Source organism: Crotalus tigris, unplaced genomic scaffold, assembly GCF_016545835.1.
Source record: "Crotalus tigris isolate CLP2741 ecotype Arizona unplaced genomic scaffold, ASM1654583v1 scf7180000018585.330925593:3314079, whole genome shotgun sequence".
Lineage (NCBI taxonomy): Eukaryota > Metazoa > Chordata > Lepidosauria > Squamata > Viperidae > Crotalus > Crotalus tigris.
This window is the reverse complement of record NW_024097088.1, coordinates 2,561,026-2,581,709: the sequence shown is the minus strand read 5'-3', so window position 1 is coordinate 2,581,709 and position 20,684 is coordinate 2,561,026. Positions and strand designations below refer to the sequence as shown.

General features: G+C 47.0%; 1 protein-coding gene across 3 annotated transcripts in view; it reads right to left on the bottom strand.

Annotated features, from left to right (window-relative positions):
- MBNL3 (muscleblind like splicing regulator 3) overlaps positions 1-19,445 on the bottom strand; it is a 41,282-nt gene extending 21,837 nt beyond the window's left edge. The window contains exons 1-2 of one of the 3 annotated variants that reach the window (XM_039354784.1): positions 19,208-19,445; positions 3,122-4,275 (exon numbers count right to left, since the gene is read on the bottom strand). In XM_039354784.1, the coding sequence (XP_039210718.1) occupies positions 3,122-3,295 (174 nt within the window). In that variant the 5' untranslated portion in view covers positions 3,296-4,275; positions 19,208-19,445. The remainder of the gene's footprint in view (positions 1-3,121; positions 4,276-19,207) is intronic. The other 2 variants (XM_039354782.1, XM_039354785.1) reach the window with 2 other exon arrangements.
- Positions 19,446-20,684: the final 1,239 nt, after the last annotated feature.

Genomic DNA, 20,684 nt, shown 5'->3' with positions numbered 1-20,684 from the left:
GTCTACAGGACCTGCTCAAAGAAATCAAGATGGCAGCCTCAATAGCATGATCCAAGTTTCCATTCTCATGGACATAGCTTGACTTTTCTGATCATACTCCCAAGACAAGCCTGACTACTGAGGTTCCTAATGTGGATGGCTTTCCTGTATCGAGTTCCCTAAGAGGAACCTTGCAGGCAAAATCAAAGGTCCATCTAAACTAGCATCCTAATTCCAGCACCAAGCATCATGCATGAGAAGAGACTTCCTGTTTAGTGATTGTAGTAGTGTCCCATCTCTGAACAGAGACATTCCGACCTTACAGCTGTTGCGAGCACCAGCTTCCTTTCTCAAGATAAGACTATCTTGGATAAAACCCCAGGCCACCATCTTGTTCCCCAGATCCAAGGAGACTAACAGAAATAGGAATTGTACCCACCTGTATGATGGGAGAAAGGAAAAATATCGACAAATACTTGCTTGAGGCAGAGGGGAAAACAAAAAACCAACTGAGAACCATCAAAATAAGTCAGCCATAATTTAGATAAGGGCATCTCCATGGAGGAGGAGGAGGAGGAGGAGGAGGAGGAGGAGGAGGAGGAGGAGGAGGAGGAGAAGAAGAAGAAGAAGAAGAAGAAGAAGAAGGAAGAAGAAGAAGAAGAAGAAGAAGAAGAAGAAGAAGAAGAAGAAGAAGAAGAAGAAGAAGAAGAAGAAGAAGAAGAAGAAGAAGAAGAAGAAGAAGAAGAAGAAGAAGAAGAAGAAGGAATTTCAGGAATCAGATGGTTTAGCAGGAAGGACTGCCTTCTTTTGTAATTATTGTCACAGCTTGCTCCCACAGAAGTCTCCAGCATTTCTCTGCAATTCCTTGCCTGCATTTCTAAGGATTACTGTCGGTTCAATTACCTTAATTGCATGGCTGGGCTCCATGTAACATGATCTGCAAAGAGATGGCTGGTTACAACATCCTAATTGCCACGACTTTTTCCCTGATACACAGATTCATCTTCCTTTTTCTCATTAGCCAGAAAATGCAATGAGTTTTTTCATCAATAAAGGGAAGAGATGTGCTCTACACTAAGTTGTAAGTATAAATCCAGTTTATCCCCAGAAGTGAGTGAGAGAGAACTAGCAGGCAAAGCAACTCCAAATCTAACAGGAGACAAAGGAAAATCCCTGCTGTCTTCTTGGAGGTGAACTGGATCAGTTCTGCTTTGTGAGCTGAGCTAATTTGTTTTCACGTCCAAAACCCAACATGTTCAGCTCTTAAAAAAAAACAAAATAAAACCCACCCTAGTTCAGTCATTGTGTTGGCTGCATCTCAAATACAGAAATCAAAATGATTTGCCACACGAAATATGCAACTACTGAACAAAGTCACAGAAAAGCAATGTAAACACATTAGTCTTGAAATCCAAAGTATTTGTATGGTTGCTGAAGCTCACAGCTTTCAAGGACAGAACAGTACAAAAGAAAACAGGGGAACCTATATTCAGAAACCCTTAAGCAGCAACAGGTTGATCCAATGTTGCTCAAGGATTGGGGAACCAGCTATGAAATGCCCACTTGAGAAAGCAAAGGACTGGTCTTTCCAACTCCTCCGCTTTCCAAATACACAACAGACATAAGACGAATTAATGATCACCTCATCCCGGAGAGGAAACCTCTCTTACACTAATTAACACCCCCATCTATTGGGGAGTTTTTTTCCTCCTATAAAGGCCCAGGATGAAGCTTTAGATCAACATGCCCCTGCATCTTAACACCTGATAAGGTTCTTGGGCAGTAAGTCAGGAAACCTCGGACACTCCTTGGAACAATGGAGAGCAAAAATTAAGTGAAGCCGTCATTCTGTGAAACCGCAACTGATCTTACAATCTGACTTCAACTCTCCTCTGTTTTATAGGCCAGCGAAGGATGTAAATGCAAGGATGGGTAGTAAAGTTGTTTTTTCATCACCGCTGTGAACGATGGCTAAATGAGGCAGTCACTAAAAGAGGATCACCTTCGTTCTGTTTCTCCAGTAAATGAACCCTCTTTTGGACTAGGGGAGTCAAGAAGCCATTTTACACAAATCAACAACATGATCCCCCCACTTTTACATTCTTGGATGAAGGACATGTTCAATGAAGCTAGCCTAGAAAGTCAGCAGGCCATTTTTGGAGTTATCAACTTAAAGGATTGGGATGAAGTACAAGGAGGAGAAGCTGCGTTTCCAGCTAAAATTGGCTGTACCAAGTAACAAGGTGATAGAACATGTAGGCCGATGGCAAAGGCAACTGTCACTCATAAAATAGCTGGGACAAAAATTCCTTCTCCACCGAGTATTCTACTCTAGCTTCCCTTTCTGCAAAGTAAGGCTATAGCCGGTATTCCAAGGTCCTTGCAGCCCCCTTTCTGCGGATTGGGACCTGTATTATTGTTGTTGTTATTTGGCTGAAGAGAACAAACCACCAGCCCATTCCCTTCCTTTCCAGATGCAATTGTGGGCTTGCTTCAATCCTTTCAGCCCAGACATTTTACTCCCCTACTCACCAGGATCGGTGGGTAGCAGTCTGTTGCTAAAATACGAGGAGTGCACAGCTTCATTTTGAAAAGAGATGCTTTTCTTTTTTTTAAGCAACAGTCAGCTGGACAATTCAAGGGCATTTAGGAGGACCCCTTTTGCTAAAACAGTATTTGCTATTTTCATGCCCACTTTGTGACAGCAAGTAGTACATGCCTACCCCTAGAACTCACCATCTCCTGGTGACTGGCCCAAATTCACCTAGCCAGCTTTCATGCCTAGAACTCCCAGTCTCCTGGAGATTGGCCCAGATGGCTTTCATGGCTAAGATGGGACTAGAACTCAGGTTTCCTGCTTTCTAGCCTGGTGCTTAACCAACTAGACCAAACTGGTTCTGTACGGACCCTACATATTTGCACTGGCTGCCCTCCAAGGCCTTTGGTCCTTCCTTGTCGAGAATAAAAATTGAGCCAGGGATTTGAGCAGATACACAACTCGCATTGTTCACCTCTCAGCTCCCAAAATTGGGGGAAGAACTGATTGCACACCAGGAAAGCTATTTTTTTTTTTTTTTTAAAAAAAACACCTTTCCGGTTTCCAAAGCACTTCAGCAAAACAGGTGCGTTAACCCATCCTTACCTTCAGGGAATCGAAGCAGGCGATAACACGTCCATTTTCTACATGGCAGCTCCGGGAAGGGTGGGCAAACTTGCACTCTGTGTCAGAACGAGAGCAGGTTCCTCGCTGGAATTCCCGACAGACTTCCAGCGTCAGCCATTTTGTGTCACGAACCAAGGAAACGTTCAGAGCCATATTTAAAAAACTACCTCCAAAAGGAGGTAAAAGAGGGAGGAAAGGGGGAACACAATGTTCTTCGGGTTTCTTTTGAAGAAAGGGAAAATGCGTGTATGTGTGGGGAGGAGAGGGGATTTCTTTATCAAAAGGAAATTCAAGTTAAAAATGTGAAGAAATAACTTGTTGCTTTGGTAAAATTTCTATTCGTCAGCACTTAGGTTTCATCGAACTCAAATTATGCTTGTCGAAAAGAAAAGGTTAAACTTTTAGCCAATCATAAAATAGAAATCTCATCAGAATTAACTAAAAAATCAAATTAGAGGCCAGCTCCTGAAAGTGCAATTGTCAAAGTTAAAATAGAAATGTTATATATTTATATGTTTTATATATATGTATATATATATGTAATGTTTGTGCCACTGCCAAAACTATTTCAAAATAACTCGCATTCTAGTCCTCTGTCCTCACAGGTCTCTGTGCTCTCAAGTTACGGGTTTCAACTACCCTCACACAAAACCAAGTCAGTCCGAGAAAATACAGCGGGATGGTTTTGCTTCTTGGCAGAAAAGACACCTTCAGCAAGTCTCTATCCTTTCATCCTGTGCCTGAAACATTTACAAAAGCTGCAAGCATTAATACCGGTGGAAGAAATGTTTCTCTTTTTTTTTTAAGTCCCTTCGGTTTGTTTTGTGTTTGTCTTTCTTCTTTCCTTTTTTGTATAGAATCGAGTTTGTTACGTAGTCGGGAAGGAAGGGGCACAAAGATGACTGAGCAAACCAAATGGGAAAAGAAAAGTGGTGGCGGCTGAACTGCTGGCCAAGATGCCCCACGCACACCGAGCAGCGACGGGGAGGGGGCTTCTTTCCAAAGAAGGGGACAGGCGGAAGGGGTGGGTGGGTGCCCTCGATCCCCTTCGGAGTGCAGGTGAGGGAAAGCCCAAGTCGGGGGTCGAAGCAGCTGTAGCGATGCCAGTTTCAAGGAAGGCACTTTTCAGCAACCTGCAGGGAAAAGGAGAAGAGACACCAGCTCAGACAGGAGGGAGCCTCACGCACCCAGATCTCACCCGGAGAAGCCCCTGGACGAGCCTCTCCATCTCGGCCATTGTCTGATTATTGGTCTTATTTTTTTTTTTTTAATTGCAAAAAAGGAGAGAGAGGGAGAGAGGGAGGGAGAAAGAAGGGCATTTCCTACCAGAAGCTGCACATGGTAAGAGGAAGCAGCCAATTGCAGTTCTTCTTGCAACCTAATATCTGGGCAGACGCCCAATAGAGGACCTTGTTCCATATTTATCTCATCCTGGCACACATTGGCTCGCGTTTCCCCAGCTGGTTCGTGCTTGCCTCCCCCTCCCTCCGCCCTCTGTGCCACTGTATGCAAAATGCCTCCGCCGCCCTGACCCAGTGGACAGCCACCCTCCCCAGGCACCCGCAAGCAGCCTCCAGACTGCCCGGTCCCCATCCAAATATGCTCCTGGCACACGGAAGGGGTGCCATCACCAGGGCTTCTCCTGGGCCCTCCAGACACGTTGGGAACAGCTCCCGTTTCCTGACACCTCCCCTCCCCATCGCCCATTGCATCCAATCCCATAATCCAGGCTTGGGGGGGGGGCGGAGAGAGAAGAATGGTCGCAGATTGGAGCTAGACAAAAAGAAAGAAAGAAAGAAAGAAAGAAAGAAAGAAAGAAAGAAAGAAAGAAAGAAAGAAAGAAAGAAAGAAAGAAAGAAAGAAAGAAAGAAAGAAAGAAACTGGATGGGGAAGCCGTGATGCCACCAAAGACAAAGGAAAAGGCAACTGCCCTTCTCGGTGAAGAGAAACTGCTGCTGGCTTCTGCAACCTTGTTGACGGAGGGCCCAGGCATGAAAAAGGCCCAGGGCGGGAGCCTCTGATAACCATGATGCCAGCCGTCCCCTAGTTCACATTTAACACCTTCCCGCTGAAGCAGAAGCTAAATTTCAGGAGAAGTAACAAGGTCCATCCTTCATCAAATGGCATTCCCACCCCAGCCCCGCCTGCCACTTTCCTGGAAAAATCAGCTTAATGGCAGGCTGAAATTTCAGGAGCGAGATGGAACTGTTTCTTTTCTTCTTGAAAAATTAACTCTTGGAACAGCTGGATTTTGCAGCAGACATCTCACCTCCAGCTGTACTTTTGGGCTATACAACTTGAGTTCAGGTTCTTCTCTCAATGCAACATACACAACTTTGGGGAGGGGGACAGTGCTGTTTCTAAAGAGGGAGGCTGCTGTCCGTAATTCTTCTCCCCGACTGCTAGCAGAGGACTTCAGAAAAGCTTGTGTGAACTATCCCAAGGACCAATCTACTTCCAAAACATGTGCTCAACTCGCAGGTATGGCAACCTTGGCTGGAAGCGAGTCCATCTGTACCCACTACTCTTCCTTGTCAAATGTCTCTAGGAAGCCCATCAGCAAAACCAGCAAGATTATTAGCCCTTCTCTCTTTCATTCTCAGCATCTGGCGCTCAACAGCAACCTGACCTGGTTCCAAATCACGACCGAGCACAACTTAAAAGGAGCCTGGTGGACATGGCCAGAGGTGACACTTGGTTTCGGGGTGCCTTTCCCCTCCCCTTGGAGTGAGGAAACCATTGGCACAGTCTACCCTTGGGGTCTTTTGGAGCCATTTCCAGAAGCTTGAGATGTTTACATCGTTGGACAAGCAGAGAACATTGACATGACTATGCCGAGAGTCCTATTCAATGCTCTGGAGCCCCAGTTTCTCCCAGATCCTTTGGGGACCTCAGCACAGTGAGAAGCCAAAAGACAACTGGACTACAGGAGGCAAGTTCAGTATGGTGCCAGTCAGATGCCCATTAGTGCTGACAGCCATGCCTGCAAAGACAGCCTGAGACCTCCACTGCCTCCTCAAGTACTCCACCACCACCCCAGTTGCCAACTGGTCAAAGACTTGTTATCTGTTCTCCACCATCACCATTTATGTTGACCTTCCCACAAACTTGCTGTGATAGATTGTGAGAATCTTTGAAGACAAAATGGCCAATGTGACCAGAGGAAGCAACCCATCAGGATTTGGACCAAATGCTTATAGTTGACTGGCCTGTCCTATGCTCTTCAGCCTCTTCCTCATCCTGGCTCATTCCAGCAAACCGAGGATGGTGACGGGATGAATCCATGGAGACATGAATCCATCTCTGCGGGGGGTGATGCAGTGATATCCCCAGCCTTAAAGAAGGTAATCACCTTCTGAAAAAAATCCTCACTGGATCCAGAGGAACTGCACCAATTACTGCCCAATCCTAAACACTCCATTTTGGGAAGGTGGGGGAGAGAAGGTGAGTCTATCAGCTGAAAACATTCCTGAGCACATGGTTATCCTGGCCCTTTTCTATTTTGGTTCAGGCATGGTTTGGAGAGACACTCAGGCATAGTCAACCTGATGGATGCTCTCTTGTGGGAGAGGGACATTAAAGCACAATACATCACCTGGAAGATTCTGGCACCACTTCTTTCCATCCAGTACATGAGGAGAGGGGTGGAGAGTTGGGAAAAAAGCTGCGCAGCTCTGCAAACAAGCTACAACAGGCTGTTGTATGGGTTGGAATGAGGTGGAATTCTTCTAGGAATCACACCCATTTAAAGCAAAGCAAGATCTGGGCAGCTTTTTACTGAGCGAAGACTTCTCGGCTGAATCAGGATCCATGGTTGACGGTCCTCTCCCAGCCTTCTACAAGTCACCAGGCCCTTTTAGGATTCCCAGTTAGCGACTTTAGCTCAGGATGATGGATGCTATCCCTTCAATTCATCCAGAGGACCCTAAGCCAAGGACTTTAGTTCTAGATGGTTGGCTGCTAAAATATTTAAGAAACCCATTGGGCAGTAACTGCCTAAACTTGGCCTGGTTTCTCTCTGATTACCTGCAGAACACTTTGCTTTTAAACTGACATTTGGCCTGTTCAATTCCCCAGCCTTTGCGCAGCTGGAAGCTGATACCTGGGCAGTCAAAATGGGCCGTTTAGCGACCAGAGGGAAGAGGGGGCTCTAAGCAAACACAAGGCTTGAATTAACCAAGACATACGGAAATGAGAGGGAGGGGGAAACCTCCTTTTAAAGAGCCCAATAAACGCTAAATATGTTGGGTGGCCAGCAGCAGAAATGGGGCTAGTACAACCGTAAGTCATGGGGAGGACATCAGGATCTCAACATTGGCTTTACTGTGTGCCCCCAGTTCACATGAAGGTAAAAGAGGGAGGAAGGGAGGCACCCTCGGGACTTGCAAGGTTCTGTGTGTACAACTGTTCCAGGTCTAGGACACACTACAGTTAGTCCTCAACTCATAACAGTTCATTTAGTGACCAAAGTTACCACAGCACTGAAAAAAGTGACTTAGGACCATTTTTCTCACTGACAACCACTGCAGCATACCCATGGTCACGTGATCAAAAATTCGGACACTTGGCAACTGACTCATACTTGTGACAGTCACAGTATTTTGGGCTCACGTGACCCCCCCCCCTTGCGACCTTCTGACCAGCAGAGTCAATGGGGAAGCCACATTCATTTAACAACCGTGTGACTAAACAATTGCAGTGATTCACTTAACTGTGGCAAGGAAGGTCATAAAATGGAGCAAAAATTCACTTAATAAATGTCTCACTTAGCAACAGAAACATTGGATTCAATTATGGTCGTTAAGTCGAGGATTCCCTGTACAACAACTGAGCTTTAGGTCTGAATCGTGTCTGTTTCTCAGTCTGGGCTACCTTATCTGGCTGACACCAAGGCTGAAAGATGTGCTTCCTTTTCCTTATTAAGATAAAAGTGTGAATTAGCAGGAGGGCTGTCTGGTTTATTTTCATAAATCACTTTTCTGGCTGGGCTCAAGACACATTTACTTGACTGTTGTCTTGGTAGCAGATCTTCTGTCCTTCAAGGCCATCTCTGCCTTCCCTGCCTACTCCAACCGACCTCAGAGGACTGCAGGGGAGGGGGAGGTCCAAGTCGCATCCATTGCGTGCACCATTCAGGAGTCAACGGAAGGAAGGGTAATTTAAAAAGTTAACTGAACAATGAATGCATTGTGCCAAGTTAACCTTTCTTTCCCGTTCTGTCTCCTACCTTCTGAGGAATCTCCACTTTGAGAGGAAGGATGAAGGGCAGGGATGGTGCAGTTTGGGGCAAATCTAAGCCGCTGGCATGCAGGGTAGCGGAGAGGCTGAGTTAGTGCTCAGCAACCGAGGGGCAAAAGGAGAGATCAGGTAGAAGCATCTGGAGATAACAACCCTCTTTCCTCTCCTCATTGCTAGAAAACACATTCCTACTTAAAACCGAAGGAGCTACTCCATTAACACAAATACTTCATAAGGCGGCTAGACACTTCAAATACTTCTCCGTGAACATTTTGTGCACGAACGTTTCTCCTCTCCGAGGAAGTTTACTTAATTTAAAAGGTAAAGTTGGGCAACCTATAAAAATGAAGAGGCCCCCCCCCGGTTGTTTAACCTGGCCCTGCCCCAAAGATGTACCGTATGTGCCTGAAAGGAGGGCTCAGAGAAGGCGGCCAAAGGAGGTCAAAGGCACGGACAGAGCGGTAGTGGTCAACCGCCTCACTCGCAGCCATTCATGCCTTAAGCCACGCCCAGTTTGGATTACTGCAATGTGCTTTCCATGGAGCTGCCCTTGAAGACCACTCAGAAGTTACAACTAGTCCAGAATGCAGCAGTTTTATTGTTTTAGGGTTGTTTTATACAGATGGTCAATAGTTTATTTAGTGATCGTTCGAAATTACAAGAGCACTGAAAAAAGTAACTTATGACCATTTTTCACATTTATAATCGTTGCAGCATCCCCATGGTCACGTGATCAAAATTTAGACGCTTGGCGACTGACTCATTGTTATGACGGCTGCAGCATCCTGGGGTCACACGATCCCCTTTTGCGACCTTCTGACAAGCCGTGTCACTGGGGAAGCCGGATTCATTTAACAACCGTGTTGCTAACTTAACTTCAGAGATTCACTTAATAAGCATGGCAAGAAAGCCTGCAAAACGGGGCAAAATTCACTTAACAACTGTCTCACTTATCAACAGAAACCTGGGGCTCAACTGTGGTCGTAAGTCGAGGACCACCTGTAGTAACTGGTCTTACAGTGACTGTGGCAGTCCAGAGTTGTTTAAGATGGGCAGCCCTATCAATCTTTAAAATAAATTATTTAGATTATTTGACATGTGGGGATCAGCTGGGGTTGGGTGGGGAAACCCCAACAAGTGTGTACCTGTTCAAATGCACCTGGGCCAGGGCCGCTGACTTTTCACCAGGTTTAAAAATTCTTGCCTCTCTGATGGCAGGATGCCTTTCATTCTGCCGACAGCCGTGCCCAGCCTGGCCAAGCGCTTTGCCCACAGAGGGAAGTTCCAAGGGCAAGGGCTGCCTTGCCAACCCTCTTCGGGGCTGCCCCAGCCACGAGGACAAACAACACCGTCCGTTTCAATACAGCAGATTTCTGGCCGTTGCGAAGCGATAGCCAAGAACCCGGCTGGGAAATAAAAACAGGCCACACCAGAGCCGAGGCTCCGAAGTCCGTTTGTTTAGAAGCTGACCTGACTTCAGTTCTCCGAGCCCACAATCTGCTAAAACAAAACAAAATGCTGCTAAAACAAAACAAAATGCTGACATTCCCCGCTCCTGACTACTTAAGAAAAAGAGGATCAATTCCCATCCGTGCATATAACTATAAATTATGGGCGAGAATTCCCAGCCTCAGAGCGGAGACCACTGCTGTAACCACCAAATAGTCATCATAACTGAAAATTAAAAACTCACCCAATCTTCAAAATCTTGCAACATTCCAAACCGGAGCCCCCAAATGTCACGGTTTTGCAACTTTGGGCCATGGTAATAGATAATTGTTTTTCAATGTAGGGGTCCCCCAGAGGCCATCTGGAGGAGTCATTTTTGTCCCACTGCCAGAAACAAAGCAGCACAAGGGGGTGGTCTTCTCCTTCCCACAGTCCTCAGCACAACTCTAACCAAGGAACCATTTCAAACTCCCCCCCCCCAAAGGCAAGCCGCACATTTCAAATTCTGAAGGAGATTCCTGGCCCACCAAACACAGTGTCTGGTGTGCTCATCATGAGGGAAGAGCTACGGCCTGGCCATAAGAGGAAAGCAATCTCCCAGTAACATAAACAATGAAACAATCACCGGACAAGGGAATATTCAGCAGAGCAAAAATGGCCCCAATTACGACCATTTTTAAAAGCTCCAAACGCGAGAACTTGGGAGCAGCGGTAGAGTTGCAAGCCAGGGGGCGGCAGCCAGCCCAAACTTCCATCCTGCAGGAAATGCCACAATTGCGACACTTGTTTATGACCACAGCGTTGCGAACACTGTGAACATCGGAAAGCCAAAAACGGTTGGGGTGGGGGAAGAGACACAAAGACATGGAAAGTAGATTCCAGCACAGACAGATGTTGGGCATCAACGCCCGTCCCGGCCAGGAGAAAGTCGAGCTTTGAGAATGGGCACAGCCTTGGGGGGCGGGGGGGGCGGAGAGGCACCCCTGATTCAATTCCCAGAATTTTTAGGCAAATCAATCTATCCAGCCCTAGGACAGAATGTCTCATTCAAGAGCCAAAGGTTATTTTTTTTCCCTCGCAAAATGGCATTTTTGCTATAAATTAAGGTTTTCTGGATGAAGGTGGCCCATAACAATAGTAGTGGACTATCCCCCAAAATGTGGCCGAGCTCCTTCGGCCTCCAACTTTTTTGGATCAGCTCCTTCACTTATCACGAATGCAGACCTTTCCTTATCAGATGAAATCCAAACATTTGTTTTTCACGGAGCTTTTGGAAAGCCTGCTAATGACATTTTACAGGCCTATAAAAATAATGGGAAGGAAAAAAAATATTTCTGAGCACTGAAAAATGCTGGAACAGAGCTTGGAAAAATGTCTTTGGGATGGGATTTCTGGCCTAGGTGTAGATGAGGCAGAAATTCTTCTCTGAAGTGGGGAGAAAAATATGAGAATCTTTCTGCATCAACTCCTGTCCTGAGGAACCTCTATATGGGACTTGCAGAGATTCACACTAAACAACTGCTTCTGCAGCAATAGAATAACAGAGTTGGAAGGGACCTTGGAGGTCTTCTAGTCCAACCCCTTGCTCAAGCAGGAGTCCCTACACCATTTCGGACAAATGGCTGTTCAGTCTCTTCTTAAAAAACCTCCAGTGTTGGAACAGCCACAACCTCTGGAGGCAGGTTGTTCCACTGATTAATTGTTCTAAATCTCAGGAAATTTCTCCTTAGTTATGGTCTCTCACAGTGTAAACTGAATGGTTTCCCTTCCAGAAAATGTACAATCCATCACCTGACACAACAGGAGACAACACTATATCCTGGGGCATTTTTGCCACTTACTTCATTTGCTATAGTTCATTTCTTCCTGCTCTTATGTTTAGGTCCTGCTGCCCTTGGAGAGAAGCACAGAAGTGGGTCCTCCACTTGACAGGATTTCTCTCCACGGTCGCATTTACAACGTGCAAGTTTCACGCCACAGATAAAACACAGCAGGGTAAAAGCGAAGAAACGTATTTGTTCCTGGGCAATTTCTCCAGTATACTAAACACAATTTGTTCTTACGCAACGGCTGCCTTGTGCAGCTGCCAAGGTTACTGAGACCTTGCTTGATCTGCTGCAGAAGACACACTGCACAAGTTTCGACTTGTGTGCAGGGATGTATTTCTCCACGTGTTTTCTCCAGCTATATAGAATTCCCACTCAGACCACAATTCAGTGAGAACCCTGTAATCAGAGCTGGAGATGAGAAGAACAACCGTGCAGGAAAATGGGAAGGAATCAAACCATTGGAGGAGGCCAAGATGGAATTCAGAGTTTGCAAGATGCTAGTTAGATGTGCACTGCCACTCTGTCTTCCAGCGCATTACCATTTCATATGACCCTAAAAATCTAAAATCAGGCCAACGGAAATGATCTGAGACTTTGCTGTCCCTAAATCTTACAGAGATCTTCCCCAACTACATCTGAGTGGAGCCCGCATAAATGAGCTTTTCCCAAGGACAGGAATCCCAACCTTGCTAGGGAAGGAGCCCCTTCCATCTTCCCGCCATGCCTGTTTCCAGCCTTCCAAACTTTTAAAACTTGGCTGGAGGGCTCCCACTTCAGATAAAGTTGGAGAAGATCAAAGTTCTTCCTCTAAGAAAAAGCACATGTTAAAAATCTTAAAAACCAGAAATACAGAATATAGATTTTCCGCTTTAAAATGTTTATGTAAATTGACACTTAAAAAAAATTGTAAGGGCTCTTGTTCCCGTTCTTCTGAAAGCAGCCAGGGTGGGGAAATGAGTGTGGTGGCTCCCCATTTCCACAATCCTGTTTTCTAAAAGGGAACCTGGTTTTAGCTACTTCATCATGGCTAACAAGCTCTGCAGGATCTCTCTTCCCACCTCGTAGGCAACCTTTTTCATTTTATTTTTAAAGTCCCCCCCCCCTTTATGGGTTTATTTACAGAAGCATTCACTTTCAGACTTTCCCCTTGAAGAGAAATGCTGGGCTTGCTAGTCAAATTCACCCCTAGATTTCAAAGAACGTTTTAAGCGAGTGTTTCTCAACTTTAAGAAAGTGCGGACTTCAACTCCCACAATTCCCTAGTCAGCCATGTTGGCTGAGGAATTCTGGAAATTGAAGTCCACACATCTTCAAGTTGCCAAGGTTGAGAAACATTGGTCTAAAGCAGGGGTAGGCAACCTCGGCTCTTTTATGACTCATGGATTTCAACTCCCAGAATTCCTGAGTCAGCATAGCTGGGAGTTGAAGTCCATGAGTCATAAAAGAGCCGAGGTTGCCTACCCCTGGTCTAAAGTGTAAACTATCTCCCCTGATTTAGAAAGGACCTAGTGGGATTCTGTGCTTTAGATTTTCTCAGGCCGTCTAACCTATATAATTTGTGTTCAGCAATTGAGTTTTGGGAATATTGTCCTTGAAAGACAGCCCAGATGCCAGATCTTTTTCTGGGGCAGAAATGACACAGGAACGTGGGATGTTGTTTTCATCCACCCAGAGCCACAAAGGGAAATCTGAAATTCCTTTGGTGATCTTCTGAGCCATAAGCAAGCCAAGCTAGCCATTACAGCTCTTTAACAAATTGGGATTAAACAACCTGTGTCTATTGCACCGAGATGGATGGATGGATAAATGTTTGCAGAAACCAGTAAATATATTTGGACTGTAGAGATTTTTTTTTCCAAAACAAAACCCAGACTTGGTATTTTGTAAGTCTCTCCTATTATTGAAAGTTGAAATCTATTTTTTTCTGTCAAGGACTGTATTTTTATGCAAGCATACCTGCATAGCTGATGCATAACTGTGACTGGGTGATGTGCCTACCATGGGTATTTTCTACTGCCCCATTCACCCAAGTCTGGAATGCCAAAAAAAATAAATAAAAAATGAAAATGAAAACGAATCCTCAAGGATTCTTTCACCCAGGCCTGCACCCAAGCCCATGTGATTCCACATGACTGAATACAAATTGTTCTACTCTGCGCTTTGCACAATTCCTGTTGTCCAACAGCAAGGGCGTTTCAAAGAAAAAAAAAAAGGGGGGGGGGAGAGAAAGAACTTCTGGCCATAAATAGCTGTCGACATTTTTCCCCCAATTAAAGTTGGAGGCTATCTATTTTTAAAAAAAGAAAAGTTAAGTAATAGTAAGGAACATACTGTACCAAATGGTCAGATTTATGCTAGCTGAACAGTAGAACATTCACAGAATGGCTACATGGAAAAACACATCCACTTCTCATCCAAACAGACTGTGAACAGGAAGTTAAAAAAGAAAGAGAGAAAAGAAATTAACCAGCTCCACTCTTGCATGTACGTTGCAAACAAGTTCACCAAACCAGCATTTCCTGTCACTAGCTGGTTTTGTTCCCCATGGTGTAGAGGAACTGTAGAGAAGCTGCCGCATTTGATGTCTGCATGTGCATATTAATTCTTTTTTTTAATTGTCCAAATGCAGGAAAAATCACAAGAGCAATCTGACTTTGGCTTCTCTCTCAGAGAAGGGACAAAATGAATTTCTTCCAAGCAATGGCAGAAAGTGGAGAAGGGACATCTGCAACCCCATTCCCAGGCCTCACATCTGCTCATGCCAACGGTGACATGGGGCATTTGGCCTATGGTGCACCATTCCAGGTCAGGGCTCGGTGCTCCCAGCCAGACAGCACCAAAGTCAGACTCCCACTCAGAAAAACTTAGAGGAGAGCTAAGTTAAGGAACGGTGGTCAAAAAACGAGGACCGTCTTGGGAATGCTTTCTCCAACTCACAAACTTTATTAAGAGGCATTTTACTAGAACCTGCAAGTCAGGAAAGGTGCTCCCAGAGCCACTTTATTTTTCTGCACAGAGACAGAAGTTTCTTCCAGTGCCAGAGCTGCCTGGTGCAGGGTGGCACACACACCCCAAAAAGAAAAAAATGTCCCCCTCCCCCACCTCATCTTTCCCAACTTGACCCCCTCGTCCCGCCCAGCAGAAGCTGCTCCTCTTCCCTGGCCTGCATCTCCACAAACCCTTCCGTGGGCCTCACACTCTTGACACAGCCCAAGGTTTCAGCTTTGGCAGCTTTGGCGGTGGGTGGTGAACTGGCTTTGGGGGGGAAAGGGGATGCCAAAAGCAGAACAATAAATGGCACTGGGCAAACGGCAGCCAGGATCTTTTGGGAGGGCTGCCAAAATTCCCAACTCCTTTTGCAAGGAGGAGAGGGCCTTCCCTTCAGAAAACCTTTGACCACCAGCTGCTTGCACAAAGGAATCCAAATCTGCTTCAGATTCCAAGTGATGCACAGGGCACTGGATAAGCCACTGGATCGCAGCCCCCCTCCCCCAATGTGCATGCGGCCTCAGTTTAGCCCTCTGGGCATGGAGCAACCCACTCTCTCCCTGTGCCCCAAAGGCAGTTGCTTCTTCAAAGGGTGGGTGAGTTGAGTCAAGTTCTGTGCCAGATTTCCCCAATACAGCCCTTCAGGGGTATCTTCGACCACTGTAGCTGAGGATGCTGGGAACTGGAATCCCAACACATCAGGAAAGGACCAACAAGTGTTGGAGAATGGTGATCCTAAAAGATCTGGAAAGAACAAAACAGATCCTAACTTTACTTGCAGTTTCTTTTCCCTCCCACTGAGAAAGGCTTAAACTGTTCAGACAAGCCTAATATGCAAAGCCTTATGGATTTGCAACATTGGTTCTGCCTCTTTCTCAGCAGTTCTGTCTTCTCTTGTGTGTTTGAAAGATGTTGCAGGAGGACAAAAGACGAATACCTGTCAGGTAAAATAATGACAGCCAGGCAAAGAGAAGTTGATGCAATTTGCCCATCAGAAACAGCTCAAGAGTAGAGATATGTCTTTTTTAAAAATTTGCATTGCATGCCACATGTATGGCATTTATTTTTATTTTAATGTTTTTTAATATTTTTATCATGACTGTTATATATTTGCTAATTTTTACTGCAGTGTTGTTGTAATCACTTTTTGTGAGATAGACAGCCATATAAATTTGATAAATAAATAAATTGAAAGTGCTCCTGCTATAATAGACTGACTCACAAATAACAATTTGGGACTTTTGATTAATTTTTCTGAATTCTGGAGACTGATTCAGAGATTCAACTAAACCAGTTTCAAATACTGTCTTTAAAGCCAACCCTCACATATCCCTAACTCATATAAACACAATGCACACAGACAACCTAATTCTTTGTTTACAAAGCTCTATAAAGCCTCTAACAATGCCTGCTGTTGATAAATGATCACAATTATGCTAATAAGCTGGGTCCAGAACATCTGACAAAAAAACCCTATTACATATAGTTTGCAATTATATACACACTTATTAAACATTCTTCTCACTTTTTTCTTGCCAATATGAAAAGTGTGTTGAAGATACAGTTGAATATTTTGCCCATAAGTTATACACAGCCAAGGGTGCACAGGAATACTTCACACCTAAATGGGGGTGGCAGAACTTCTAACAGATATCAATTTTACCAACTCTACCCTCAGCCTTACAGAGTCACAAACCTCATTTATGTCACTTTGGGGAGAAACTCACATAGTGAGCAAGAGTTCACCATGGAGGCTAAAGAATTTAAAATGTATTACTGTTATCAGCAGAACTTGAATATTTTGCAAGGCAACTGACGCCAAAGCTGGTTTTCAATTGTGGCTTTTGATTCTCAACTTTACTTTACATATCCTGGCAAAAGACTATTCAAATACTAGTTATTTATGTGACTGTCTGGATTTAAAGATGCAACCCACCACCTTTTCTTTTCCCCTCATGGATGGAAATGACTCTTAAGGTGAAAAAATCTTCTGGCATAATGGCAGATTGTTTCTTACTTAGAAAGACTGCTTGCATCCGCTTTGAAATTTAATAAATTAATATTCACGTCCCTAAAAGCCGGTCGCAGGCTGTAGATCTGAGCCTGACTTGTAAACATGTCAGCAGAACGGTACTCAGATCCTAGACACCAGACTAGGTGTGGCCTTGTCTAAATGTATACAGATTGGAATGCTCTTTTTCTGCACAATTCTGGGTCGTCTCTCCATCTGAAGCTTCTGAGTTTAGGAGTCACGTGCAATAACCCCCATTCAACTTTCGCTGGATTCTGTCTGCACTGCATCAAGTAACAATCTCCCCAGATGTAATGCAGCTATGTCCAAACTGAAAGCAAAGGACACTGGAGCCCAAGGAGAAATCTGTCTACCCCAGCCTTCATTAGCAACTGACTGCCGCTTTCACCCAGGGGAAATAAAACCTGGCCCAGATCAATCAGAATGCAACTTCCTCATCATGCCTTGTAAGTTAACTCAAGAGCAGCCTAACTTGTTTTTAACTTCCCAAAGTTTCCTGGGAACACTCTACAACCAATCACTTGTGATTTATGTGGCAATGCACAAAGCCAAGTCAGAGGGAAGGTTAAGCTTCCCACCCTCATTGTGACATTTTCAGCAGTTTCACAGACACCCAAGCCTCATGTTAACATCCACGTGGCCACCTGAAAATCTGCTGATTTATCCTCTGCTTTTTTGCTGAGACAAACCCAGTGGAGCATTTCCCAAAAATGTATGTCTGATACCGAGCAGGTGGAAAATTAACCCAGTCACCTCTAATGACTTCCCCTTAATTTTATATTCAACTGGAGCTGCCCTTTTTCAAATATTTCTCCTACAGTTTATTAAAGCAATCCGTAAGACAACAGAATTATTTATCTATTTCTTCCAGAGATATTCAACCTGAGATACTAGAATTGCATCTGGCCAAAAGCCTCTTCTGCAACTCCCACTTTTTTTTTTTTTAAAGCTAGGTACGTGAAAGAAATTTGACAGCAGAATAATCCCACCAACAACACTCAATTTTTAATCAAGGCTGAATGAAAAGTAATTGAAAGAAAATTCAGGGTTTGTCTTGGCAGCGCCTAGCAAAAGTCTGAAATGCAGGCACCCCCAATCCAAGGGCGATCTAGTCTTCCCCTTATGGTAACTTCCAGATGTGGCTGACTACAATTCCCACAATTCCAGGGGGCATTCTATTGGGTCATACTGGATGAGAAAATCTATAGTCTAATGATGGCAAGGGATGCCCTCCAGACACCTCAGGACGCTCTGGACTATGCAAAAACTGGTTTACAGATGGATAAAGTTGAGTTATGGCAACAACCAGCTATAAACGTCCCCGTTATCAGTGAAGGGAGACGCCTTCCCTCTGGGGCACCACCAAGCTCTGAGAAAAAGCTTCAGGGAAGCTCTGCCTTAACAGGCACCCAGATAGATTGATGCTCGACTGGAAAGTTTGGCTGCTGAAATCCTTGCACCATAACAACTTTTTTATATTAAAAAAACCTCAATGAACTGTACTGGGGGGAACCAGCTTCCACTCTGGGGCTCCCCAGCTCTTTCCTTGCAACAGTCACCCCGGAGGGCATCCCATCCCACAGTTCCATCACTGCAATGCTAAGAAAGCACCGCTTGCTGACATCCAAACGGAGTGGGAGGGTGATTAAACGGAGGCCGCCTCCCCCCCCCCGGAAAATCCTGATTTTAAGCTTCCCGGAAGCTGCAGAGTGGAGAGGCACCTTTCTGAGAGCTTCACTTTGCCCCACCGTCCACGGGGGATATACTGAACAAGCCCAGTCACCAACTTGCCATCCCAACCTTGGTTTCTATTGAAAGCATTTTTCATTGTTGTTCTGCTGTTTTATTTTTTTTTACATTTTATTTCTATTCTGAGTAAACCACCTGGCCAAAACAGAAAAGGGAGCTAATAAACCCAAAGGAGGGACACAAGCAGTCCTGCCTCATCAAACCAAGGCCAGAAAGAAAAACCTCCTCTTCTTCTTCTTCCTCCTCCTCCCCCCTTGACCAGCCACAAGGGAGCCAGGCTCAGGCCCGGAGAGGCAGAAGCTCCTGCTCCCTTCCTGGGGACAACCTTGGGCGAAGCAGCCGCTTCTTTCGGCCCGTCTCTTTGGGCCCCTCTGGCTGGGGGAAACGAGCGGGGGGGGCGGGGGGGGCTCCCCATTTCCCCACCTGGGTCTCTAATTCGAAGAGGGGCGGGCTTCCCCTCCCGGGCTTCCACGCGGCCCGGGGAATGCTGGGAGTTGAAATCTTCAAGCGCCCGTGCGTCATCCCAGCCAGCTGGCGGCGCCCGGGCCTCTGAGCAGGTGCAGAGCGCGCCCTTTCCTCCGCCTGGCAGGAAGGCCCCGCCCGGGGAAGGTCGCGTCTCCCTCCGTCCCGCCATGATTCAGCACACCGCCGCCGCCCCGCCCGCGGGCCCGACCCCCCCGGCCCCCCGCCCGCCCTTTGTCTCCAGGCGGACCGGCGGCGGGCAGTGCGCATGTCTCGGGGCGCCGCGGCCGGGCCCGGCGGCGCGTCCGAGCGACCCACCCGACGCGTGTCAGCGGCCTCCCGCCAGGCCAGCGTCCTCTCTACCTTGCGCGGCGCTCCGATGATGCTGCTGCTGCTGCCGGCTGAAGCGGCTGAGGCGGCGGCGGCGGCGGCGGCAGGGGAGCAGCTCTCCGCGGCCCCTGGAGGCGCGGGCGGCGGGCTGGGGCTGCGGCGCGCGCCTAGCATGAGGGGCTCGTGCGGGCCGCCATCTTCGGAGGAGGCGCGGCGCAGCGAGGCGAGGCAGGCCGGGCGAGGCGAGGCGAGGCGACGGGGGAAGCCGCAGAGCCGCCCCCTCCTCCCGCCCGACGCGCCGCCGCCTCAGCAGCAGCAGCAGCGAATCAGAGCGCGCCCCGCGGCCGGGCGGGGAACTCCAGAGGCGGGGCGGATCTGATCCCTCGCCCCGCCCACTCCTCCTACCGCGCCCCCTCCCAGCGGGGCCTGGCGGAGAGGCTGCCATAGCAACGCCACCTCCCCCGCGCCGGAGCCACCGCGAGGGCCGGGGAGGGGGGGCCGGGGCTAGTTTTCAAGGAGTGGCCTTGCCCCCCTCAGGTTTCGTGGCGTGCGGGGAGGCAGCAAAGACTCAGCAGAAAGATGCGCCCCCCCCCACACTTCTTCGCGGCCTAAAGCCGATGGAGGCCAAGGCGCGTCGAGAGGGGCGTTGCCAAGCAACCTCGCTTAGAGACGCGCGCTGGGAGGGGCGTTGCGTCATTTTAACGTCATCATGGCCAGGGACGGACGCCCCGCCCCAACTTTGGGATTCTGCGGACGACGCCGGCCTTTCTTGGTTGCTGCCCGGAGCCTCTTGTTCCCCCGGCCTTTCCCTGCCCCTTTAGCGGGGAAAAGTCGGCCCACCTCCTCAATCCAAGTTATGCATCTGCAGACGTGTCCGATCACGTGAAGGGTGCATACTAGGTTTCCTTCTGAGTTTTCATAGGTCAGGAAAAGGAATTACACCTGCTCCCTCCAACCCCAAAACCATCTAGATAGAAGTAGCCTCTGTGCAAAACTGATAAAAATGCTGGCCTCAAGCAACCTGCTTAGGCCTGAAATGCAGTCCAAGCATTTTGCGAGGTGCAGGTATCATCTGAGCAGGGCTGTCAAAGTGGGGGTCCTCTTTAACAGAAAGGTGGTTGGTGGTAGCTAGTTGGCAGAGTCCATTTTTCTCTTTATCGGTGAAAGGGAAAGGGCAGCTTCCTTACCTGGAATTCCCAGGCTGCCAGGTGAGGTTCAGAAAGTCAAGATGGCAGCCACAACTGTGAAACCGACACTCCCTCTGATTTTGAGATACATTGCAGGTGGACTTTCAGTTGCACTGTCACAGCTTTGGGGACCACTCCCTGCAAGGACCCTAGACTAGGGGTGTCAAACTGCCGGCCCGCAGGCCGGTTGCATCATATGGAAGCAGCACCCACCCCAGCTCCAGCAATGCAAAAAAAAAAAATCACAATGCTGAATTGGGCAACCTCCCAAACCTTTA